Source organism: Vicugna pacos, chromosome 23 (genome assembly GCF_048564905.1).
Source record: "Vicugna pacos chromosome 23, VicPac4, whole genome shotgun sequence".
Classification (NCBI taxonomy): Eukaryota; Metazoa; Chordata; class Mammalia; order Artiodactyla; family Camelidae; genus Vicugna; species Vicugna pacos.
The window spans coordinates 5,285,628-5,311,808 of record NC_133009.1 but is presented as its reverse complement, the minus strand read 5'-3'; the positions used below and the strand labels follow the sequence as shown (position 1 = coordinate 5,311,808).

Below are 26,181 nucleotides of genomic sequence, written 5' to 3'. Positions count from 1 at the left end.
CCCTCGCGCCGCGGCCCCCTGAGCCTGCCACCCCCCCCACCCTTCCCGACCCTTCCCGCCGCCCTCATCTCTGACCCCCGCGGGGCTCGGGCCACCAGCTGTCCCCGCCTTCTGGCAGGCGGCGGCCACCTCTCCTGGCTCCGCCAGCCGTGCCGCGCCTTTGCTGGAGGGCTCCCTCCCTCCCCCACCCCAGGTCACCCCGCAAAACTCTCTTCGGAGACTGAAGGTGACTTCTGGATTATTTATTTGCCTTCACTCACCCCTGTGAGGGCATAAACCCAGCTTTCACCCCGCTTTTCCCACCCGCAACCCCTGGGGAGAGGGGTGATGGATTTTGCAGGGGTAGGAGGGTCGCCCTCTTGCACAGCCGGTGTGAGGTAGATCTGTAGCCCCTGCTGCCGGGGGTGGGGGCGGAATTGGAAGTGAGGTGGCAGGAGAGGGAGTGTCACCTCAGGGGCCGTATGAGTGCCAGAGCTGGCTGCGTCTGGACAGTGCCCTCGGGCGGGCTCCACTCAGATCCTTAGCTCCAGATCAGCTGACACAGGGTGTACCTTCCCCTGGGTGGCCACGGGGCTGGTGGGTCCTGTGTGCTCGTGTGTGGGAGCCAGAGTTCCTGCATTGGCGCCTGGAGGCAGTGCCTTTCTGCCACTGAGACACAGGACCTCAGAGCTAGGTCCATGCAGGGGAGGTGCAGGGTGACTCACTTGTAACTTAATGAGGTGACCCTCCATCTCTGGTACCAGGGTCCCTCTCTGCTCCCCCCAACCCGCGATACTCCTCCCTGGCCCCTGCCCCAGGGCATGGCTCTGGTTTCTGCCTGGCATGGCCCCCAGAGATCCCTGTTTGGACACCATTGCAGAACCTCATTCTCCCAGCACAAATTCTTCACGGCCACCTCCGCAGAGTCCTTTGGAAAGGCAGCAGGATTCACTCTCTTAGTACAGCTGGGAGAACAGACCCAAAGCAGGGGGTAGATGACTTGCAAGTCGAAGGCTGCTGGATATTTCCCTAGTCCCAGCTCCTGGCTGGGTGGTTTCCTGGACTGCATGGACTCAAGCAAGCAGACGCCTGGGAACAAAACCACGGTTCACTTATCCCAGAGAAGCCTCTGGGGGCCCATTCTGGACCAAGGGCTCTGCCCTTTGGCTCACTGCTAGAGGTATCCGTGAGGGTGGGGTTTCCTCTCCAACTCACTTCCAGAGCTGATGGAGAGGAACACAGGTGTCATGCATATAAGACCCCCACCTTAAGCCATCCAACTGACAAAACTATCAACTAGGGAGTGATTATCATCACCGCCAAAATCCTCTTATAAACCAAAGCATTCTCCTCTTAAGAAGCAAGTGTTCTTGTATACACTAGTGTCTCTGTGGGTTTTGTACAGGATTGGGTGCATGGGGGACTCAGAAAATCTTAAGAGAAAGCTCGAGAGCCTTTCTGATTCTGCCTAGAGGTTTCATTAGAAATCTATCAGGGTATTTTTTTTTTCTGGTTTTGTTTTTAAGTATTTTGACTTAACAAAAGCTCCCTTTCCTGAAACAGTTTAGAAACAGGTGTATTGCAAAGAACAGGAAGGGGGATGAGGATAACTCTAAATGGCAGGTTGGTGTGCCAGGCTTTGTGAAAATAGCAGAGATACACACCCAGCTGGGCCAGCTCTTCCTTACCTGCTTTGTGCCTCCCTCAGTGAGGGGCTCTGAACAGGCAGCAGAAAGGGTCTTGCTTTAGGAAACTGGCTCACAGAAAAGAAAAAGGATGATGGTAGCAGTAATAACTAACTTTATGGAGCATTTACACGATGTCAGGCACTTTTCGTACTTAGCACCTCACTTGTATCAACTCATTTAACCTTCACAACCACCCTGTAGAACCGTGGTATTATCTGCATTTTGTGCATAAGGAAACTGAAGTTCAGGGAGGTTAAGAAACTTGCCCCTGTCACACAGCTCTTAAGAGGTCTAGCAAGGATTTGAACCCACACATTTGTGTCTAGAAGCAGATACTTTGGAAATGCCTTTTGCTTTTTCATGAAAAAGCAAGCTGACTCATAGTAGTCAGCTTCATCTCTGCAGGGTACAAGTTAAACCCTATTCTCGCCAGGCAAAGGCATGGCGTGGGTATCCCTGGGTACTCATGGGCTGAGTATTCCTGAACTGATACTCCTGGGAAGGAAACTGTGGGCCTTTGGGGCTCCCTGCTGGGATCCAAGGGGTGAGGATAGGGTAAAGTAGGGGGAGTAGGTCCCTTCAGTGGTTCAGGTTTAAATTCTGAACCTCAGTCCTCCCACCCCAAGACAAAATATATTAAAGAATCCTTTCCTTCCATCAAGAGCAGTGTAGACTTCAGTGGAAATAGAGGGACATTACGGGGGTGGCTTGTGTGTAGACAGAGTCACCACCTAGCCAGGGCTGGACAGCTCATCGCAATCCTCCATCTCCGCAGACAAACAGAACCTCCACCAGTCCTGAAACCAGCTCTGAAAGCAGCTCTAAAGCTTGATTCCTTGGGGCCTCACTGCAAGTTAAAATGCTTATACCCCTACTAGTGCTTTTCAGCTTAAGTGATTACCTCGAGTGCGCTGGGCTGGTACTGTGAGTGGCAGATTGGTTTAACAAATAGAGAAGGGCCAGCTGTTTCGGGGGAGCGGGGGTGAGTGCGGGATGACACACAGGAGGAGAGTCAGGGCAGCGCCTCTTTCTCTGGCATTCCTGGTAAGTCCCGCCTACTCCTTAGCCCAGACTGAGGACCAGGGCTGGATAGGGTTTCTGGATGCCTCCATGGGGACGCACACTGGAGGGACTGAGTGTGGAGAGCCTGGGATGTTAGAGGGCAGAAGAGAGCAAGAGTCCTCAGCCCAGGGTGGGACCAGCTCTCTCCCTCTCTCTGTCTCTTCTAACACAGACAGAGATCTTGAAGGAGGCCACCACTTGCAGGTCAAGAGGGAAAAGCATGCAGTTAGGGCCAGAAGAATCTGGACTAGACCTTCCTTAGAAAAATCTTCCTTATTGAGAGCAAGGAACTTTTCAGAAAGAAAAATATCCAAAGCCACCTGGTTGGCAGGGTGTATAGGTATGTGTCAGACAGGAAAGAAGAGGGGTATTTAGCCGAAAGGTTAGGGTTTGGTTCCTGGTTTCATGGGGACCTGTCGAACCACCCTGGGCAGTTTGGGAAACCCCTTTATCTCAAAGGCATCAGGGTAGATAAATGGCTTTCAGAGTTGCCCCAGCCTTTTCCTAACCTCACCTGGGCCTTTTCTCTGCACGCTCTTACCTGAAGGCTTGAGTTCTTCTCTTTGCTGTATTAACTATCTCTTTCTCTACCTTTCTTTTTTTCTCAACTTCCTGCAAGTCCTGCCCTACCCAAAACCCAGCTCTGACTCCTCTGACATGCCCAGAGCATGAAACCCAGTCTTCCATGCAAGGTTCCCCAGGCCACTCTCTGACCTGCTTCCCCAGGATGCTGGCCCCTGTGGTCCTGGGAACACAATACAAAAGCCAGTTCCCTTCTCTGAGCTGCGTCCTTGTTGGTCTCCCATCTAGAAAGCCTCTGCCTCTCCCTCCAGCAGCTTGTCCACCTTTCAGCATGCGGAAACCTGGCCCAAAAGCCTCCTAGGGGACTAGCACCAGACATGGGTTCTTGCTTTAAAAACCCATCTCTACATGGGAGTTACCATCTGACCAAGGAGCTCCACTCCTAGGTATGTACATACCTCAAGGAAGTGAAACTCTGTCCACACAAAAACTTGTACATGAATGTTCATAGCAGCATTATTCATAACTGCCAAAAAGTGGAAACAAACCAAGTGTTCATCAACAATGGATGGGCAAACAAAATGTGGTCTGTCTATACAATGGAATAGTATTCAGCCATAAAGAGGAAGCAAGTACTGACTCATGCTACCACATGGGTGAGCTCTGAAAACATTACGCTAAGTGAAAGAAGCCAATCTCAGAAGACCACATACTGTTAGGATTCCATTTGGCTGAAACTCCAGAGTAGGAAACTCTATAGAGACAGAAAGTAGATGAGTAGTGTCCTCGGGCTGGGTGTGGGGTGCGGAGAGGAATGGGGAGTGACTGCTAATGGGCATGGCATTTCTTTTTGGGGTGATGTAAGTGCTCCAAACTTAGACTGTGGTGATGGGTTCGCAACTCTGAATATACTAAACACCATTAAATTGTGCACTTTGAATAGATTAATTTTATCGTATGTAAATTATATCTGAGTTTTTTTTAATTTACAAAAGTCTCAAAACTCATCCCATCCCTTAATTCACTCATTCAACGAGCATCTCTTGAGCCAGGCCCTGCTGAAGGGTGAATATGACGCAGGCCCCTGCTCTAATGGAGCTGACGTTCTGGAGGACCGTTTTATTGAAATGAGGGGAATAAAGCAGGGTTAGGATGGAGAGTTACAGAGCTGGAAGCTACTTGAGCTGTGTGGTCGGGGAAGGCCTCTCTGAGCTGGCATCTGAATGACAGGAGAGAACCATGCATGCAGAGCACTGGGGGAGAGGCGTTCCAGGCAGACACAACTGCAAGTCCAACCAGCGTGGAGGGAGTGCTCCCCGTGGGCCCAGCACGTCATCGTGGGAGGGTGCTGCCCTGACCTGAGTCTAACAGGGCAGTCCTGCCCTAGGCTGGAATCCCCCCAAAGACAGGCTTCCTTACCCCTCCTTCTGGGTCCTGCCAGCCTTAACAAAGGGCCGTGAACAAGCAGGGCTGTCAGTGTGGGGATGACCCACTTAGAGGGGGCCCTTTCCCCCAGCCCCTCCCTCAGTCTGAGTCACCGCTTCCCTGTCCTCCTGCCTTGAGCTGCCATCTCCAGCCTTCCTTCACTCCCAGGGGGCGTCCTGTCTCCTGGTTTCCTGTCCCAGCCCCACTCTTCTCTTGGGGGGCTGCCTGCCCCTTTTGGGGTAAAGAGGGGCTGGGGATGCCTCTGACTTCCTCCTCGTCCTGTATTCTATCCCTTTCCCTGGTCCTTCAGGGAAAGAGATTGTCCAAGGTGGATATGGGCATCCCCTGAGGTAAAAATGTGAGAATGTCAGTGCCACCCTGGGGTCACTCACTCTGCCAGTGGCATGGAGCTGGCCCTAGGCAGCATTCTTCCCTCTACCCCCAACTCCGCCCCCACCCCCGTCTAGGGAGTGGAGGGCAGGCCGGCAGGCTGACATCTTACTGTTTGTTTGCTCAAGGCCTCCCCCGACACCTGCTTTTAAAGCCAAGCAGCCCCTCCTATCACAGAACCAGGAGCGGGCAGGACGAGGCGATCACATGTGCCCTCTGGGGAAGGCAGAGCACCAGGGCTGACAAGGTCAGCAGCGTGCGCAAGGTCACATGGCGAAGTGGCGAAGTGGCAGGGCAGGCACCTCCAGCAGAGCCACTGCAAGGCTGGGGAGGATCTGGCTCCCTGCTCCCCCTCCCCTGTTGTCACCTTCAGTGTGGAGCCGTTAATAAGTAACTCGGACATGTTCAGGCTTCCTGAGGAAGGGCTTCCTAGACTGCCTGGGCTGTTCCTCGGTCTCCCCAGGCCTCGGGGGAGTGGGGCCCTTCCGCTCATTGGCCTGAATTAACCTCTGAACCTAGGGCCAGGGGAGGGACGATCAGTGACCCTACGTGGCCTTTTCCTGCGTTGGGGGGTCCAGAAAGTGGGTGGTCCCGGCTCTGTATTACTCCCTCTCTTCCCGGCCTGGGCCCACTTCCTGCTCTGTAAGGTGAGGGTAGGACTCTTCCATCCTCGCTGCCACTCTGGGCAGATCCTGAGCCAGCCTCCCAGGATCACGCCAGAGGGCACGGCAGCAGGAACAGAGGCAGGGCCTGGCGGGAGGATCCAGGAACTGGCCTCAGTTCTCTGACTCCTTCTGTTGACCGTGCTTCTTCGGCCCTGGCAGTGCCACTTTAGGGGCAGCCTGGGGCCTGCAGGGAGGGGGTGAGCTGCAGGGGGCTGGGGGGAGCTGCCCGTGAGTGATAGAGGAGGATGGCAGCCTTAGCCTCTCAAGTCAGTGCTTACTGTCCCCGTTTAATAGCGGAGAAACTGAGGCTCAGAAGGGCCAAGTGCAGGTGGCTTGCCCCGAGCCGCCCGCTGGGAAGGGACAGAGGTGGGCCCAGAACCAGTCTTCTGATTACAAATCGTACCACATCCGTGCTGTCAAAGCTGCCTTGACATTATTATTCCATAATTTTCAATTACTCACATTCCTGGAAGGGGCCATTGACCAAACCATTAAGTGACCCAGTCAATTTGTGTATTTCAGCCTGGCTCTAGAATGTATCTAGGACTCCTTTTTTTCTTGGCAACAACGTACTCTTTGTTGGAATTTGTTCAGGCTGATTTTTTAGAATGCCCAGACACAGCCCTGCTGAAACAACTGGGGAGGGCGAGCAGCGTGGGTTGTGGTGCCACTGTCCCCATGTACTGGGAACAGGCTTCCATGCCACCCCCACCCTCGCACCCGGGGAACCCAGGCCCAGCACGGGCTCAGCTCTCCTCAGTCACACCTGGCCGGGCTGTAAGCTCAAACCACAGCCCAGGGGCTGGCAGGAGCCGCAGGGAGGGGACTTCCCAGGCCGGTTTCCTTGCAGCCTTTCCTTTGGCCTGTTCTCTTTTTATCCCTCCCTCCCGCCTGTCGCTGGGCCTGGGAACAAAAAAAAAAAAAAAACCCTTTAGACATTAAATGTCCTTCTCTAGAACAACAAGGTGAGAGGGGACAAACTGGAGAAGGGAGAGGGCTGGACAGGGCTGCCCCCTGGCCACCAGACCTTCCCCAGCCCTGTGCCTGTCTCCTGAGCCTCCTACCACTCCGCTCAGCACCTCTCTGGCAACCTGGCTGACTTGATTCTTTATCTCTTTACTCCTGTTTCTCTGTCTCTGACTCTCTCTCTCTCTCTGTGTCATCCCCATATAATCCCACATCAGCCTCCTAACAATCTCCAATCCCTTTCTCCAGGCAAGAAAGACATGTCTTTCTCTAGCATTCCAACAACCCAGGATCAGGCACCCCAGGGCCGAGCACAGTCCGGGCATGGGGTCACGCAGTGAACGGGAGGCAGCCCTCGCCTGGGGAAGCTGGCAATGGGGCCAGCAGTTACCATGAAGCAGCCAGAGCTCCCATAACATCAGCAGAGGGTCCCCTGGGGCTCGTGTTCTGGCGACGATAGCTGTTTGCCGCTGCTTCCAAAGACCGAGGCTTTGCAGAATCTGGCCTCCTGCTCCCTACTGGCTGCTCCCGTTTCCAGCCTGGCAGGCTCTGTGGCCCGGCCACAGCAGCCTTTTCACACCCACACGCACACGCTCCTGCACCAGAAGGCAGCATGGCATAGGGAATGGCAAGTCAGAAGGCCTGGGTTTGAGTCCAGGATCTGTCTGCTACTTTCTTGGCCTTTCTCAGCCTCAGTTTACTCAGGGGTCACACGAGGCACAACTGCAAGGTCAACCTCACTGCACTGCCATGTGCACCAAATGTCTTAGACACTGTACACAGATGTTAGTTGCTGCCATGTACACTGCAATATTAGTTCCCACGCCTTCCCGCACCACCTGCCAGGCTCAGTAATGGACTCAGAGTCCTGTTCCCTCAGGATTGTGCTACAGGACTGAGCATGAATCACTCTCGTCCAGGTTTTTCCGGGCAATCATGACAATGTATTCATTCTTCAGGACAGCATTTCTGTACTTGGGGCAGTCTGTGCCTTACTGCACGGCGGTAAGTGAGGTGGTGGTAGGGTCAGGGCCTTGCACTGGCTCAGTGAGGGGAACACTTAAGGGGGAAATGGGGACCCTCTTGCTATCCCTGAAGCCAGGCCATCCAGGAAGCAACCAAGTCAATCTTGTAAAGGGAAAGGAAGGGGAAAGAGAGAGCTATTGTGACAGGCCTGTGGTTTTTATCAGCCCACAGAGGCGTGGGCATCGCCTCTGGGCTGGTACCAGGGAAACCGGCCACCAGGTAGAAGGCAGCAAGAACACATGGAGCTCAGTGAGCACCCCGGGCTGCCAGGGCTGGGCCGGGGGGTGGGGGGGTGCCCACGAAGCAGGGACGCCGGAGGATGGGAAGGGGAGTGCTGGGGGAATTTGAACAGGCTGCCCCACAACACGGCCCCCCTCCCCCGGTTTCTTCCCGGTGAAGTGAGTCCCCCTGCCCCCTCACACAGCTCTGAGGTGGGAACAGGCGGGGGTCATGATGGGTCGTCTCCCCAGCAGATCAGCCCGGAAACAAGAAAATGAGAAAATAATGAACTGCTGCCATCAGCAGAGCCCTTCTGATAAAGGATTTAATCAAAGATGGGGCAAGATGAAAAGCTGAGAGCCAAAACCTCTGGGAAAAGACAGCCTGAGGGATCTCCTGGGCCTCTGTCTTCCTCAGTGAGCTGGAAACTCTGGTCTTCCTGGCACGTCAGCACTGACACTGCCCTCCCCCTCACCTCTCCAGGCCCAGCAGCCAGGCGGAGGCGCCTGGGCGCTCCAATTTGTCATAATCTGAGAAAATTCCTCTACAACCTCTCCCTTCCAGAACCTTCCTGCTGCCCACTCTTCTTCCCCCCACGTTAGCCTTTCAGACAGGTCCCGGAAAATACAAGGCTGCCTTGCTTTCCAGATATTGGGCAGAGTGTACCCGGAAGACTTGAGGCCTCCATCCATGTGTTCGCTCACCCACTGACTCACTCGCAGGGAAGCAGCCCTCAGCCTGTCTGCTGTGGGCTCCTCTGGGGGAAGGTCATCACTCAGACGCCTCTCGGTGGGGATGGCCAAGGGCATTCCTCCTGGACACTGGCCAGGCACAGAGCCCAACACCTCTGCCCATAGAGGGGTCACCAAATTACCCAAATGCCTCAGCTGTAGGCTTTGGTCCAGGCCTGGTGCCTGTAAGGGGGCTGGTGTGTTCCATTCCTGTGTGAGGGGGGTGCACTGCAGCCCAGCTCTGGGGCCTTCCTGGGCCCCACCTCCCATCTCATGCAGGTTCCCTCCAGGTGCTCAAAGCCCATTCCTCTCACACCTTCCTGAAGAGAGATGGAAATCTCTTTGCATATAATTGTTTACAAGTGAACAATTATAACTTCAAGTAAGCCATACATAATCACTTTTAAGTCCAATAAAAGCAGTTGTGCTTTGTGGTGAGTCCATAACAGAGTATCTTGAGTTCCCACAACCACCCTGCTACCTGAGGAGACTGTCGAACACCCTGCCCACGGCCCATAGCTAATAAGTGACCGAGCTTCTGCCCCAGCTCCCTTCCCCCTTTCCCCAGAGGGCGGGGGGAAATGTCTCGGCTCCCAGGGTCACTCAGCCAGCTGTGGGGGGCTCTTCATTGGAAGGGCTGCGGCTCCTCCCACTGACCTCAGCCCTCCGCCACTGCAGCCTGGCCCAGTCACTATGGGCCCTCTTCACCTCTTCTCTGGCCATCTCCCTGGTGTTCGCCGCCATCCCCTTCTGCCGCGACGTGAAGGTGCTGGCTGCCGTCATGGCACTGGCGGGCCTGGCCATGGGCTGCATCGACACGGTGGCCAACATGCAGCTGGTGAGGATCTACCAGAAGGACTCGGCTGTCTTCCTTCAGGTGAGCCACAGGCAGGCGTGGGGCGGGGTGGGGTGGGGGTGGGGTGGGCGCAGGGGAGCTCCCTCAGCCCTCTCCCCGGGCCAGCATCTCTGCCCCGAGGCCAGGGCGGTGACTCAGAGAGAGCACCAGGGTCAAGTTCAGTGTGACCACTTCCAGCGGGGCCATCCTGGGACGTTATCTCTGCACCTTGGTCTCTTCATCTCTAAAATGAGGTGAGGACCCCTGCCTGCAGGCGGTGTTTAAGTGCTGGGGAGCGAAGATTCTCTGTGGGTTGGAAAGAGGCGTGCTGGGAGGGCCTGCTGCTTCCTCTCGTCTCCTCCTCTCTCTCCGTCTTTCTTCTTCCTTCCTTCTCCTCCCAGGTACCCAGGATTCCAGTCCAGCCCTTCCCTGTATTAAGTCCCCTTCCCTTTGGGGTGTTAGATGGTGGATGCTAACATGGGAACAGCCCCCAGTGGGGGTTTAAGGTTTGGGAAAAAGGAGTGAGGGCGGGGGTGGCCAGTCACGGAGTTACCCCAGGCGAGAAAGTGATGAAGGAGCGCCACTCCTCACCAGTCCTGCCTCCCACTCCCTACTGCTCCCAGGCCAGGGCTCCCCACATGAGGCACAGGTGGGGCGGAGGGTGGAGGGTGAAGCCTGAGCCACGTTTCTCCCCATCCCAATTCTCCTCCCTCTCCAGGTTCTCCATTTCTTTGTGGGCTTTGGTGCTCTGCTGAGCCCTCTTATCGCCGACCCCTTCCTGTCTGAGGCCAACTGCTTGCCTGCCAATAGCACAGCCAATGCCACCACCCACAGCCACCCGCTCCATATTGCCAGGGTCCTGGGCCACCGCCACGCTGAGGCCCAGACTTGGTCCAACCAGACGTTCCCTGGGATGCCCCCGCAGGACGGGGCAGGGACCCGCGTGTCCTACGCCTTCTGGATCATGGCCCTGATCAATGTGAGTGCCACTGGGGCAGGGCTGGGTGGGGACTAGTGGACCGTCACCCATACCTGTCCTTACCAGCTCCCAGTGCAGATCCTTCTGTCTCTGAGAAGTGTGCTGGGGCTGAGGTGTGCCTTCAGGAAGGCAAGAAGATGGAAGAACTGACCCCCAGGGAGTCACTGAACACAGAGGGGGTCGCAGGAGATCATCTCTAAGGTCCTTCAGTTACGCTATCCTGGGATTGCGATTCTCAAGGGAGGTAAAACAGTGAGCCGGTTTAGTGCAGTGAGATCAGGGTCAACTTCCAAGTCATCAGAGGCTCCTCAGAGAACCAGCTCTTTTCCTCCAAGGCCAGATGAAGTAGACCCTGGGACAGAGCACTGCAGGTAATGCTGGGCTCTTCCCTGGAGTCCTCAGTCACTGGTGGGGTTTTCCAGTGCCTGCTGTGGGCTCCAGTGGAGTCTGGAGGATAGACAAGATGAACTCTGAGGGACCCTCCATGCCAAGGCTGCTCTGGGGGGAGCAGAGCAGAGAGACCACCTCGCTGTGACTCAGTCAGATACCAGGACCACTCCTCACCCCAACTCTCATCCTCCCCTGCTAAGTCAGGACTGACTCTGGTCTCGGGCTGGGCTCTGGTCTCTCCTCTGGTGCCCTGAACCCCCATCAGCCCAGGCTGGGGCCAGAGGGAGAGGGGAGGGTACTCCTCCCCACCCCTCTCCCCCTCTCCGGCTTGGGAAGGACCAGGAGCGAGCACTGGGGGTGGGGAGTTTTCCAGGTGGCCATTTGCCTGGCTGTGAGATGGAGGTGCCACGAAGTTTGTCACCCCAACTTGGAGCCTGTCTTTGTTCTAGGCAGACTTGTCATCCCTCAGGAAGCAGGCAGGCTGGGCCTCAGAGTGATGCCATGCACGTAGCATTGAGAGGGGCCTTTGAGGTCCCCTAGTCCAACTGAGCTGCTGCAGGGGTGTCATACCATCACTGGCCCAAGGGCCTCATAGGGCCTTTGACTCCCAGCACAAGCCCCTACCTGCTGTCCTGCGGTAACTGCTCATTTCCCCTTCTCTTTTGTAACTTTCCCCGTACCAGACTCTTCCCTTGGCACTCTCGAAAATGCACCCCTCTCCCTCTGCTCCTTCCCTTTACTGCCCATCATTGTTTTGAAACAATGCAGCTTTGGGCTTGTGCCCTCTGAGAGGGACCTACGAAGGGAAAGAGCACCGTCAGTACAATGTGGGGACCGTACTGGGACAGTACACTGTCAGGGACTCTGGGACCAGGAAGCCTGAAGGTCCGCCTAGTTAAGTATGAGGGCTGTTTTCTCTTGCCCCACAAAGCACAGACTGCAGGCACTTTGTTTGCTGTAGGATTTCCAGACTTTTTCTGTTGGTTTGTGTCTGAAGATAAACAGTCCACCCCAGAAGGCAATGGGCGGTGCGTATATGTTGGTGCCACAGACACACCGGCCGGCCCACCTGGCCTTCTCCGACTTTTCGGGTGGAGCCTGCCTTCCCTGAATCGGCTTCTTATAAAGATCCAGCGTGTTCCTGCTGGCAACGTCGGCCAGTCCTCTGTGAAGTCCTTCCCACCACCCACCTCCCTGGAAAGTCCAGTCTGAGCGATCACGCCTCATTTACAGCTGTTTCCCCTTGGCCTTCACCCAGGCATTCTGCTACCACAGGCCTCTGCGTGTGGGCTTCCTGTCTCCCCCATCGGACTGGAGGAAGGGCTTCACCTTCCCCATCAGACCCAGGACTCCTGAGGGCAGGGGCTGTCTCCTCCACTCAGGCCTGATTTGTGACTCTAATGCTGCTGCAGTGTGACTGCCTGACTTACTTATAAGTGGAGGGAGGCTCCCAAGGTGCCCACAGGGAGGTAAGCACAGGGGTGGCGTTCTGGTGAGTTGGGAACTTGCCAAACCATGTGAGCCAGCCTGCCTCCAGGCGAGGGGGCGGCTTCCCCAGAGCAGCACCAGGCGGGAGCTGGCAGTCCCCTGATGTCCGTCTCTGCTGGGCCAGCTTCATCTGCGAGCCCAGAGGGGCCCATCAGCCCCTGGGCACTTTGTCAGCTCCCTGGGCTTCCTCTCTTTCTGAAGCAAAAGGAACTGGGATGAGGGGGCAGCAGGAAGGGCAGAGATGAGACTTGCCGAGGAGCTTCCTGGCGGTGAGCGTGGTTAGACACCGGCAGGGCACCTGAGGGAGGGATGGAGGCTTCTCCAGGCAACCTCAGGAGCAGGAGACATTTCTCGTTGCCCTGGGGAGTTCATAAAACCCAAGCGGCTCAATGTGAATATCAGCGAATGTGGTGTTGCGCTGTGCGTGTGTGTTGCTCCCAGCATGTATTTTTCACTCTAAAGGAGTCCATGTCCGTGTCTCTGATCTCCCTGAGGACAGCCTCTGTACCTTCGTAAGGTATGACACCTAGACGCCCCTGGCCTGGAGATGGCACTGGTCAGAATCAGGATGCCTGGGCTCCAGTCTAGCTCTGCCCCAAGTCAGCGGTAGGACTGGCACTCATGCTTCTCAGGTCTCTTCTCATTGTAACAGGTTTCAACTGAGTGATAACTTTGAGCCTCATTTGCCCCATCTGGAAAATGGGGGTGATAATTTCCCCCTAGCACGTGTTCCAGAGCTGTGATAAACAAAAGCCAAACTTCTTTGTGAAGTATCACATGATCTAGCAGCAGGAAGGCATGTGAGGGGCCATGCTCCAGCCACTCCACCAAGCCTGTCCCGGGTCAGGACAGCTGGTTGCATGAGCTGGGGATGGTGCTTAGGTCAGCGCCCTCAGGAGAGAGCTGTCTTCTCCCCGGACCGTGCAGACAGACGTCTGCCGCACAATCATGTGGAGGTGTATGCGGTGGGCCAGGCATGGGAAGTGGGGAGCCTGATGGGAACAGGGCTCTCCTGACCCTCTGCCCGCCCCCAGCTCCCGGTGCCCATGGCTGTGCTGTATCTGCTGTCCAAAGAGCGGCTGCTGACCTGCTGCCCGCAGAGGAGGCCCCTGCTCCTGCCCGCAGACGAGCTCGCCCTGGAGACACAGCCTCCTGAGAAGGAAGACACATCCTCACTGCCCCCCAAGTTTCAGCCAAACGCAGGTGGGGGGCCCTAATGAACTTTCATGCTCATGGCCCCATCCCGAGGCTTCCTTGGTAAGCCCTTCTGCCCAGAGGGTGAGCTCAGATCACAGGTGATAAGGGTTAGAAAAAAAACCCTGGCACTTTCGGCCTCGCAAGGTGGGAGATGGAGCAAATGGGCCAAGAGAATGAGGAAGGCAGGCTTCTGGCTCCCACCTCCATTCTGCCTCACCCCTCACCGTGTGACCTTGGGCGGGTTACCTGACCTCTCTAAGCCTTGCTTCCAAAAGCACTGTGAGACAGACAGGGGCTGTTGCTTCTGGACAGTTGGAAGCTAGAGAAGGCGCTGCCAGGGCTCTCCTGGCTGCCAGCCACTTTGGCCGATGTGCAGAGGCAGGGGAGCGGGTGCTGAGCCTCATCCCTGCTCTCCTTGTGTCTCGTCCAGGGCACGAGGACCTGTTCAGCTGCTGCCAGAGAAGGAACTTCAAAGGAGCCCCTTACTCCTTCTTCGCCATCCACATCACAGCCGCCCTGGTCTTGTTCATGACCGATGGGATGACGGTGAGCCTGCCCTCTGAGGGCACCCCCTGGGCTCCCTGAGCCTCAAGTCTGGGGATTATAAGAGAAAGGAGGAGCTTCAAGGTTTCTGAGAGACCTCACCTGTAGTACAGTTGATCCAAACACTTAAACCCAAATACAAGTTTTGGGGCGAGCCTCTCCTGAATCGCCCACAGCTCCTTGGAGCTGCGCTCTCCTGGCTCGTTCAGGTGTTTTTGTTTTTATGAACTCTGTGAAAAGGGAACTCTTTGGTTTGTCACTGAGTGTAGGCTCCTCGCATTTTTTAAAAATGGGGCAACGCCCTGTTCACCCAAGTAGAAGTCATACCATATAAACTCTAGGGCGCTCTGCTTCCTGGAATGTGTTCCAAGCGTGGGCTTCTCAAGCCATACGGTAAACAAGCTTCAGGCAGGATCCGGGCCCAGTGTTCAGTTCACTAGTGACCTCTGTTACCCTATTTAGTGCCTTTTCCCAGAAATCTCTAAGGATTAGATTAGGACAGTTTTGAATGGCTGTTTGATTAACCGATTGCCATATGAGGGACCTTCTGAGGGGAGGGCCCTAAAAACCTAGGTGACCTGGTGGAAAGTACTCGTGACAGTACTGGTTGACTTCCAACTCAGTGTGACCTTGAGCGAGTCACTTCTCTCTGTCCTCTCATCCGTAAAATGAGATGCCTTCACACACTTTTTTTCAGCTGTGGTACCCTTCCTTCAGCAAAAAAAAAAATAAAAAATAAAAAAAAATAAAAAAAACCGTTCCGGAATCCTCATAAATAAGACATGTAGTGGAATTCTACTCTGGTTGAAGAGGGGAGCAGAGCCTTTGTGCCCAGACCCCTCGGGACTCCTTTGGGGACCCAGAAACACCTTCCTGGATCCTCCAGCCCCTGCAGGTGCCATCCGTCAGCTGTGGCACCCAGGTTCCGCCCTCAGCTCGGGCCTGCACGCGCCATGTGGTCTCCGCTCCAAGCCCACCCCTAGGGGAGCCTCTAGGAGCAGGGCCAGTCCTCCCAGCCCACACCACACCTGCCCCGGCCGGGCCTCCTTGGTGAGCGTGCGCTGCAGGTGTGTTCAGCGGGGCCTGTCTCCCCACAGGGGGCGTACTCCGCCTTTGTGTACAGCTATGCAGTGGAGAAACCGCTGTCGGTGGGACACAAGGTGGCCGGTTACCTCCCCAGCCTCTTCTGGGGCTTCATCACCCTGGGTCGGCTCATCTCCATTCCCATATCCTCAAGAGTGAAGCCAGCCACCATGGTTTTTGTCAATGTGGTAAGTGGCCTCCTTTCACTTCTTGGAGACCCAGAAGAACCATTCACTCCTGGCCCCCCACTGCCCCAGGACTTTTGCCTGCACTGGACATGCCAGCAGGGTGGGGATGCAGGAGCAGAGGCAGGAGAGGGGGGAAGGGATGTGCTGGTGAGGGAGGAATGGAAATCCAGGGGCGGAGCCTACCTCTGCCATCTCGGAAAAGCTATTTCCTGTCTGTGGGCCTCTGATTTTGTACTCAGAGAAGACAGGGGCTGCAGGAGGTGATTAGTGCTGTGTCTGGAGCAGATCCCAGCTGACAGCCTGCCAGGAGCGAAGCAGCTGCTGGCCTTGGTCCTCCCTCGTTCCCCTTGGTGCCCAGCTGGTCAGAGCCCTGTGGCCAGCGGAGGCCAGGGATTCCCCAGCCTCCAGAATCAGCATCTCTGTGAATTTGCATCTTAAAGACTCTCCCAGATGATTCTTAAATAGCCAGACTGGCATGGAGGATGGCCTTCAAGGAACTGGTCTGCTCTGGTAGCAGGAGGTCTGGGTCTGAGCGATGATGGGTTAAGATCTGTGCCCTGATGTGTGTCCATGTCACCATCTATGACAGAGGGGTCCAGATTACAGATTCCTGTGAGGTCATCTAGCCCAATCTCCAACCTGGGCTCGAATCAGCTCTATTATATCCCTTCCAAGGGGTCCAGAGTCTGTTAAAACACCTCCAGTGACTGGAATCTCACTAGCTTCCCAGAAAGCCCAATCCACTGTCAGAAAGTACTTCCTTGGGATGAATTTCTAGCAGAGAAGGGGTTGGGGAATAATGTTGGGGCTACAGAAGCCAAAGATCATGAGCTGCAAGAAAGGCCCTTGGACTTGGCCTTGTGCTAGTTGATGACCTTCAAAAAAGAATTTTCCATTCAGTGCAGATGGGGGTCGGGAGGGTAGAAGCCAAACTCAAGAGGCTAAAGGTGAGAAGGAGATGAGAAGTGGAGATGTTTAAGTATTGCAGATATTTCTGAGCTGAAGGGAGTTTTGTTTGACAGGATTCGGGTGGTGTGAGCCTGTTTGTAGGCAGAGGAGAAAGGGAGGAAGGCTGGAAGGGGGGGGGGCCTGTGTGGATACCATTGTCAGAGAGGACGTGAGTGAGGAAGGCCCTGGGACAGGGGAGATGGGAAGGGCAGAGGGAAAGAAGTAGTTCAGTAGAGAGAGGGCTCCTTTTCTCTGGGGCTGGGGTGACTGATGTAGGCAGGAAGATGCTGCAGGTCCACGAGGTGCGGAAGAGTGAGGGGACAGGTGCCTGTGGTGGCCAGCCTCTGTAGCACATGAGGCCAGCTGCTTAGAGAGAGGAGAGTTGGGTGTGACTCGGTGTGTGAGAAAGAAGAAAGTCGGATGCCACCATGTGAGTTAGGCACTGATGAGAAACTCACCTGGGGTGCTGGGTTTTAAAAAGGAAAATCAGATTTCTGGGTCCAACCCAGACTTTGTGAATCAGAATGTCCAGGGGAAGTGGGATGGGTATAGCTCAGTGGTAAGAGCACGTGCTTAGCATGTATGAGGTCCTGGGTTCAATTGCCAGTACCTCCATTAAAAATAAATTTTAAAAAATAGAATAAAATGAGCAAACATTTTTAAAAAGATTTTAAAATCCCACATTAAAAAAAAAAAGCATGTTCAGGGAAGGGGGCCTAGTAATCTATATATTCAACAAGCACCCCAGGGGGTTCATGTCCTCAAGCAAGTTTGGGACAACACTATTCTAGAGCAAGTGATTTCCAAATACATTAGGCCCACTGGAGGTGCACTTGGGATACAAGATGCCTGGGCCCATACTCCAGAGATTCTGATTCAGGGGTGTGTGGAGAGGAACGTGGGTGTCTGGATGGTTTTAAAGCTTTTCATGTGTTTGCGGTGGGCAGCCTGTTGGGCCCGCAGCTGAACTGCTCTGAGCAAACTCCCCAGTGCTGCAGCCGCCAAGGGGCCATCTCACATTCACTGCACCTTCTTCCCAGATTCTGCTCATTGTTAAAGTAGCAGCCACTCTACTCTTGAAGTGCTCCTGGATCTCAACAACCGCTTACTGGTTAATGAGCAGACGCTCTGTGCGGGGGCCCGGGGTGGGGGAGGTGAGGGTGGCCCTGCAGGACCCTGTGAGATGAGGTCTCTGCCTTCAGGGAGCTGACAGCTGGCTCGGGAAGAAGGTGGGCGGGGAGAGGGAGTGTGCCTGGCACGGAAGGGGAGGGGGAGAAGCGGGAAGGCAGGTAGGATGCAGGCTGAGAGCCAGACTGTGGAGGGGGCTATGCAGAGTTGCCAATTCACTTTGGGCCTCCTCGGTCCCCCGTCACCCAGGCTAACGTAGGAGAGTTGGAGGTTTTTAAAATTTCCTCAGTCTGGAGATTTTCAGGGCGGCTCTTTAAGGCTTGGTTTGTAAGTGGGGTGGCCGGGTGGCGGGAAGGGATCAGGAGCTGAGCGTTTGTTAAGCACTCGCAGTGGATTGACAGTGACGTCTGGGTGGGGTCCTAGGCTCCCGCCTTCCTCCTATTCTCAGGGCTTCCCCGGCCAACGCCCGGCTGGGGAAGGTGCAGTTCCCACAGATTCCACAGGGTAGCGCACTGGTCACGCAGCGCTTGCTCCTGGGGCTGGAGAGGCACTTTTCCAAGTTAGGAGACTGGTTTTTCCTATCTCAATGGCCGCCCAACTTTCCTCGAATTTCTAATCGCCGCAATCTCTGCTGTGCCAGATCGGCGTGGTGGTGACGTTCCTGGTGCTTCTTGTTTTCTCCTACAACGTCATCTTCCTGTTCGTGGGGACAGCCAGTCTGGGCCTGTTCCTAAGTAGCACCTTCCCCAGCCTGCTGGCCTACACCGAGGACATCCTGCAGTACAAAGGTGAGTTTGGGGTGGGGAGGGGCGTGAATAGTGCCAAAGCCCTCCTTTAGGCTGGGTGCTGCCCCCCACCAGGCCACGCTTCCTGGGGTCCTCCAGCCAGAAGCTCCCTGCCCCACTTACTCATGGAAGCAAATGCTCCCCCCGACTCTGGTGGGAACAGGCTCACTGACGAGGTTGTTCTGACCCACGTGGCTCCCTCCGCTCGACATTATACCTGTATCATGTGATTTCAGACCACGGAGAAAACACAGTAAGCATCTCTTTCCCATTTTCTTTCTCCCCAGAGTAGTGGCTCCTGACCCACAGCTGGCATTTTGTGTAACATGCACGTGCTGGAAAGTCCAAGTTCACAGAAAAGCAAAGTTGCAGGGGAAACACTGAGGCATTGGAAAGGAGTTTCGTAACTTATCACTAAAAGAACCGCCTTGCTTTGTTGTTCTTGTGAACGCTGTTCGAAACAGATTAGAACAAGGATTCCACACCTGATCTGGGGTTGTGACATAGCTTCCTTAAAGTCAGAAACCTCTAATTCGGTCGATGCATCTTCCTTTTCTGTAGTCTTCCAAGTCTGTACAGTAAATATCTTTTTGTTAAATAAAAAAAGTTAATTATGAACATGTAATGTTACCCTTAGGAGTAACCAGAGTCTCCCTAGGGTGTTGGAAAACCAGCATTAAAGATGAGTGATTTCTTTAGAGCAGGAATGAGGGAAATTGGTGTTTGGCGGGGTTGAGGTCGGGGCAAGGCCAGATCAGAGCAATTATCTGCTGAGTTGATCCTGAGACCTGGAGTCCCTGAAATATAGAGATAATCCCCAAACCTCAAACAAGTAAAGTAATGAAATGATGTTGGTATCACATGTCACACAGGGTTTTAAGTGATCAGCAAGTGTTAGAGTTTAGTAATAGTAATATTAAGTTGGTTGTCTCTGCTGCAAATGATCACTCAAATCCGTCCTCCTGTCTTCTCACCATCCCTGCACTAGTTCAGGCCTTTATCTCCACTTACCTGCTTGGAATAGTTAATTGTGCCTAGCTTTTCGTAATTTCTAATCATCTCCATCCCTGCCTTGGCAGGTCCTGGCTTGCCTCCTTGCCTTTGGATTTGCCTCCGTCAGCGGTTCTCAAGGCTGGTTCCACATTTAAACCACCTGGGGCCCTTGTAACAAAGCCCACTGCCTGGGCATCATCAGCATAAAGTCTGATGTAACTGGTCCTGAGCTGCTGGGTGATTCTGACGTGTAGCCAGGGTGAGGACCACTTATGGGGCCGTCCTCTGCACTGCTGCAGATGGCTTGCTTTAAAACCCAGAGCTGATCACGGCCTTCATATCTCCCTGTGGAGCTCTTTCTCTCTCTCCAGACTTCTCCCTCTCTGCTTCCCCTCGAAGCCCACACTCTAGCCATGTTGAATTACTCGTTCTTCCCTGCTGGCACGAAAACTATTCTGTATTCCCCCACTTTGACACATGGTGACCCCTCTGCCTGGAATGCCTCTTTACCCCTTCCCACCCTTTTATCTTCTCCTCAAGTTCCTCCGAGCTCTGGGAAGTTTCTCTGATCCCACTGGGAGGGTGTGCCGCACTCCTTTGTACTGGCCTTTTGTGTTTGTCCCACCTCCAGGCTTTTGTACCCATGTTATCTGCGTTCTCTCCTTGACAGCATGCTCCCTGTGGGCACCAGCAAGGGACAAGGGTGAGAGCATGGGCTTGGAGGTTACCAGCAGACCTGAATGTCAGTCCTGCCTCCACACCTTCTGGCTTTGTGACCTTGTGCAGTTCAATTCCTTTCCCCTTTCTGAGCCTCAGTTTTCTTATCTGCAAAATTGGGATGCAAATACCTTCCTATTAGGATTGTTTTGTGCATTAGAGAAAATGTGAAGCTCTTGATTTGGCAGCATCCCTGGCTCACAGGTGCTTAGTATCTATGGTAACTCTAATTACTCATCTGGGTTCCTCGGTGTTTAGCACAGTACCCGATGCCCAGAGGGACTGAGAGGCTTTTGAAGGCATGAGTGGAATAGACAGGGGGTGCCACTGACCAGTGTTGAATCTAGAGAGGGTTTCATGGAAGAGCTGAGACTTGAGCTGGCCCAGGATTTGGAAAGTCAGAAAGAAAAACGAAAGGCATTCCAGGAAAGGGTGGGGCGGGGGCAGTGAACAGCCTGAGAGCAAAGACACAGAGACAGGTAGAAACGTTTAAGTGAGATAAACGAGGAACTTGAAGCTCAGAGTAGACAGTGATGAACTGTGTTTGATTAAAAGTGGGGAGGTTACAGCTCAGTGGTAAAGTGCGTGCCTAGCATGCATAAGGTCCTGGATTCGAACCCCGGTGCCACCACCATTAAATAAATAAATAAACCTAATTACTTTCCCTCAAAAAAAATTAAAAAAAAAAAAGCTAGGTGACAACCATACGTTGGCCACTGTGCTAATAATCAGCAGTGGTCTGTGCACTGAACTGAAAGTCAAGGCCAGGTCCTCTCTCCTGGGCTTACAGCCTTGTGGGGAAGGCTGCCTGGTAAACAGATCTGGGGATACGGATGTGGAGATGTGAGAGTAGGGGGTGGGGAGGGCTGCCGGAGCACAGAGGAGCAGCAAGAGACCCAGGTTCAGGGACGGCAGGAGCGGGAGAGGATTATGAAGGAAATCTGAACCTGGACTTGTTACAAGATGAACAGGAGTTTGCCAAAGAGAAGGAGGAAGAGGAACGTTCAGGAGGGAGTGAAGGCGTGTGTCAGAAGCTGGCGGGGAGAGTGTGTGTGGGGTCAGGAGACAGAAGAGAGCTTCTCCTGGAGGTAGAGCTGTCAATGCGGGCACATTATAAAGGGCCCTGCAAACTACATTAAAGTGTTTGGACTTGATCCTGACAGCGGCGTTGAAGGGTTTAAACAGAGAACTGGCCTGGTTTCGAGGGTTTTCTGTGTGTCAGCGCTATGCCACGCACTCGCTTGTATCACGTCCGAGTTGTCTACACAGCAACCCTGCGAAGGAGGTGTTGTCGTGCGCGCTTTACAGAAGGAAACCAAGGCCTGGAGAGAAGGGAAAGGATTTGCCTAAAGTCACCTGACTAGTAGGTGACAGTGAGCTTGGAACCCAAGTCTGGCTCTGAAGGTCTATACCCTGTTGTGGGATTAACCAGAGGTGTGTCTGGTCGGTGCAGTGCCAGGGCAGTGTGGACACTGGCCTGCTTAGCAGAGGGCTGGCCTGAGGAGATCAGGAAGTCTTCCTGGAGAGGTAGTTGGCAGTCAGATTGGGAAGGTCCCTGAATGCCAGGCTAAGCCAGAACTTACCCTGAAGACAATCATGAGGAATGGACGATTTCAGAATAAGGAAGGAATTATAGTGACAGTAGGACCTGAGAATTCCCAAAGCCAAGGTAAGGGCTCAAGGCTAAGAAATCGTAGGAATTCAAAACAGTCCTCTTAGGCAGTCGCATCGTTTTTCCAGAGGCTTCCCAGAAACAACCTGGATTGTGCCAGCAGTCGTCTGTCTCCTTAGCTGGCTTTTGCTAAGCCAAATCCTTCTCTTTTGGTCAGGCTGTGCGACCACGGTGCTGGTGACCGGGGCAGGCATCGGCGAGATGGTCCTCCAGATGCTGGTTGGTTCGGTACGTGGGGCAGCGCGGGTTGGGGGAGTCTTCGGGGTGTGCTCCTCCAGGCAGGTGAGACGACGTGGCCGGCCCCCTTCTGAACCCACGCTCCCCCTTCCCTGAGCCTCCCACACAGCAAGCGGGGCTCCACTCTCTCTCCTGTTTCCGTCTCCGAGTCAGCCTTGAAAGCTGAGCCTCCAAATGTGGGACCTGGAGATGCGAAGGATACGTGGTACCGTCCAAAGCAAACACAAGCCCTGTCTGGGAGCAGGGCCAGAGGCCCCGCGGGAACGTTTAGCTCTCAGAGCCCGGGCTGGGTTTGGGCTGCAGGCAGAGTTCCTTTCCAGCCCTCTCCACCTACCGCTCCCTGCCCCACCTCTCCTCGCCTTTGGCCGCCCTACAAAGGGCCCGGCTTTCCTGCCCACCTCCGGCCCTGATCAAGGGCCGACTTGCCCAGTTCTCTTCAAACATACCCCCATTTCATCTGTTCACCAGGAAGGGAAAAATACATCTGCTTTTGACAGAAGACTAGAATGTAAACACCGCTGTTCTCCTTTTTACAAAGGACGATGTTGCATCTCAGAGAAATTAAGCGACTTGCCTTGGGTCACACTTCCGATAACCATCGGAATGATGACATTCCATCCTAGGTTTTTTCAAGTCTCCAAGATCCCTCTAACCACTCCTTGATTCTCCTCCCCTTTTCTTTCGCTCTGCTGGACAAGGGGGAAGAGCTACACCTTATGATGCCCTCTGCGCTGAGATGACGTGATGTCTGGGGCTTGCCTCGGTGCAACCCAGTGCAGGGGGGAGGTGGAGGGGGCAGAGGAAACCGGCGTTCGTTTCTGAAGTTGGTGATGGGTCCGTGGGAATTCCACGTGCTACTTTGGCACGTGTTTTCAACCTTCCATGACAGTTCTGGTCAGGCCTTGAGGGTATAGAATCTCCTAATATGATAGGAGTTTTAAGGAAGACATGGAGATTTTTAGAAGGTTCCAGGGCACAGAGCTAAAGGGACCACAGGGGTCACTGGGTCCAACCCCTCCCCTTTACTGCAGGATTTCTGCCACCTTCAGAAACGTAACTTGAAACGAGGCCAAGATGTCCATCCTACCTGTGTTTCTATCAATTGGTGTGACGGGCCTCAACTCGACTGAAAAACCTACTGAGGCCTGAGAAGGCCGCTGCCTCCCATACATCTTCGTGGGCGGTTTTGCTGATCTGTATCTCTGTGTTCCCCCCTTGGCAGGTTTTCCAGGCTCGGGGAAGCTATAGTTTCCTGGTCTGCGGCGTGATCTTTGGGTGCCTGGCTTTCACCTTCTATATCTTGCTCCTGTTTTTCCACAGGATGCACTCTGGACTCTCATCAGGTAAGGAAAGAATCTGTTTCTACACAAGAGGAGGAAAACAGAGCGGGGGGGGGGCATGTGGGAGATGCTGTGGATCTTAGCACACCCCCAGCGATGTTCTGTTCCAAGTAAAATGCAAGGAAATGTTTATTTTTCTACAGCTTCCTTTTCCCCTCTTCCTGCTTTGTCCTGCAATTGTCTGAGCTCCACTCTCAGGGCAGGAGGGAACAGGACAGGCTGACTCATGGTTTCTCCATTCAGAGAGGGGCATGGACTGTGAACTGGCTTCCTACATCCCACCCTGCCATGGGACCGGGGGCCAAGAATGCCTTTCCAGCCTGTACAGAGACCTGAAAGGCAGAGCCTGCCTCCTTAGCTGGAACTTGGCCCAGCAGCCTAACTGGCCATCTCTTTGCAGTTGGGGATTTGACTCGAGTCCAAATCTCTTTTTCAAAAAGAAATCCTTCAGGCCAAGTAGCAAAGAAAAGCAGCTCCTTCCTGGAAGGGACATCTCCTAATAACAGTCCCACTCCTGGAGACCCGAGGCAGGGGGCGTCCCAGGGCTGTTCTCGTGACCCTGAGCCCTGATCTGCCTTTCTGCCCAGAGCCCTCAGAGCCCCAGCAACTGCACCAGCTGTTCACGTAGCTCTTAAGAACAGGTGCCCAGGCAGAACCCTCATCCTCTTCACAGAAAGCAAAATACTGGTCACAGAAAGGCTGAAGGAACAGGCATCCACAGCCCTCTCTCGCAGTAGGGACACATGCTCCCTTTAAGCATCAATGTGGGGATCCCCCAGTCAGCACCCGCTCCAGCCTCGCGTCCAAGGCGGCAGGTCCAGGTGTTGTCCAGCCCCGCACTTGGCAGTTAGGCCATCCGTCCAGAGAGATTTGCTGAACATCCAGTGAATAATAATGAGTTCCCTGTTCACAGGGGACAAAAAGAAATAGATGTTCCCCAAGCCCCGGACACTAGTCTCAACAGACTGTCTCCCCCAGCAGTTTGCCAGATTTCGCAGGTCTGACCTTTCCCCCAACGTGAGCCACCAAATGGCAGAGAAGCAAAAAGCCTGGGTAAGCGCTCAGAACGAGTGAGGGCCGTGACTAACCTGAGCTGCTGAAACACCTGTGTGGTTTTTTGTTTGTTTGTTTTTCTGTTGCAGGTCCAACCCAGGACAAAGCACTTGGGATGGAGAGTCTTGAGTGCTACCAGAGGTAAAACTGGGTGAGTGAGACAGGCGAAGACGTCTGGCCAAAGGGCCGGGGAGCGCTGGGGCGGCAATGGAGGCAACCTCTCAACGCCTCGGTTCCAACCTTCACTAATTCTTGGTTGGGTGGAAGAAATTAAATTGAATTCTGGTAACTGAGTTCACCCTGGGCAGATCATTGGAAGTTTACCTGGGTATCCAGGTCACCTTCCTCTTCCCTGGCTCAGACTTCGGGTGAGAGCGGGCCAGGAGACCCCGTGGGAAGGATGAAGACAGTTGCTTCACTCCATCAGCCGCCTCCTCCGTGGACCACAGCCTGGGTTTGAAGATCACTCTTAGTTGGACGTTTGAACAAACAAGTTGAAATTAGAAACAATGATGATCATTGCTTTATGTAGATAGAGTTTTTAAAAATCAATCAAAACAAACCCCAGGTGATTCCCTGGCATGCTCAAAGGATTTACTTGCTTTTACTTATTAATACTCCGAAGCCCCTCCAACCCCTGCTGCTGCTGTCAGTAGTTCATCTATAACCTAAAGCAGCAAAAGGAAAAGTTGACTCTTTGGGACACTAACTCAGTGGTATGCTGGGCTCGTGCATGCCAGCTTATAGAAGTCAGTTGAGTTTTCATTTTGAGAGCTGGTTGTTAAAATGCAGCCATTATTTAAAATTAAATTATATAAACTTACTACCTTTGCTTTTAATGTAATTTAACTATAACTACTCAAAGCTCATCACTTCCTAATTTTTTTCTACCTGTGTTATTGAGGTTATTTATTGTACCCGCAGGGTAGAAATACTACATAAAGATGTGCTTCCGTGTATTTCTAACTCCACCTTCAGTGATAACACGTGAGTGGCTTGAGATCAGCCATGGTGGGACTGTTTATAGCTTTTGCCAATTTCTGTGGTGTAAAGCATGGCTTTATTTTCCCCCTCGAGAGCCATTTGATCAACATTTACCAGCATACCACTAATAATCAATGCTGACTGGTCCAGAAGTTGCCTGGGAGAATGGGGTAGATGGCTCTGCTTTTCTCATTGACATTGAATAGCTTACAAAAGGTATAGAAACAGCATGAATTTCTCAAAAATATCTAACTTAAACTTTACATCTCCTCTAGGGGGAGGAAAAAATTCTTTCCATCGTGTCAACGTTTTTTTCTTTAACAAAAAGCTGGGCCGCTGCACAGTTCAAGCCGTGTGGTATACTGAAGGGGGTGTCTGTGCAGGAGCACTCGCTCCTGTCCTGATGAAACCCTGTAGTCATACAGAGAGAGGATGCAAACTGGGCTCGGAGGGCTAAGAGTGCTGGGACTTCTGCAAGTAGCGCAATGGCTCATTACAGTCGCTGTTAGTGTATTAGTTTACCTGAACTTTGTCTGCGTAAATACAAATGTCCATGTATAAATATGCAAAGTAAGTGGGTCGTGGTTCTCAGGAACCTGGCCAAGTGATGTGGTTCACATGCCCCACACTGAAAGCGTTATCCTGGAACCGTAGGCTTTGTATGTAAGCCAGCTCCGTCTGCCATCAGCGTGGGGCAGCGAGGAGGGTCTGGCTACTGAGAGAGACCTGGTTCAGGCACTGGCCTCCCCTTTTAGCTGCGTGGCCCTGGGCAGATCACGGAACCTCTTCCAGCCTTGCTTTCCTTTATCTGTGAAGTGACATTTCTAAAAGAATCTTACCCTACCTCAAAGGTATTCTGAAAAAATTAAGTGAATTTGTGTAAAGCAGTTCTTATATGCCTGACATAGAAATTTGCTTAGTAACTGTTAGCAATTTTTATTTTTAAAA

The 26,181-nt window shown here is 53.6% G+C and overlaps 1 protein-coding gene across 1 annotated transcript in view; it reads left to right on the top strand.

The window, feature by feature from the left end:
- The window catches only part of MFSD4A (major facilitator superfamily domain containing 4A), a 26,482-nt gene extending 301 nt beyond the window's left edge, over window positions 1–26,181 (top strand). The window contains exons 2-10 of the mRNA XM_006215480.4: window positions 9,352–9,550; window positions 10,227–10,487; window positions 13,400–13,568; window positions 13,993–14,108; window positions 15,203–15,376; window positions 18,093–18,240; window positions 21,777–21,847; window positions 23,079–23,199; window positions 24,339–26,181. Of these exons, the coding sequence (XP_006215542.2) occupies window positions 9,352–9,550; window positions 10,227–10,487; window positions 13,400–13,568; window positions 13,993–14,108; window positions 15,203–15,376; window positions 18,093–18,240; window positions 21,777–21,847; window positions 23,079–23,199; window positions 24,339–24,394 (1,315 nt within the window). The 3' untranslated portion in view covers window positions 24,395–26,181. The remainder of the gene's footprint in view (window positions 1–9,351; window positions 9,551–10,226; window positions 10,488–13,399; window positions 13,569–13,992; window positions 14,109–15,202; window positions 15,377–18,092; window positions 18,241–21,776; window positions 21,848–23,078; window positions 23,200–24,338) is intronic.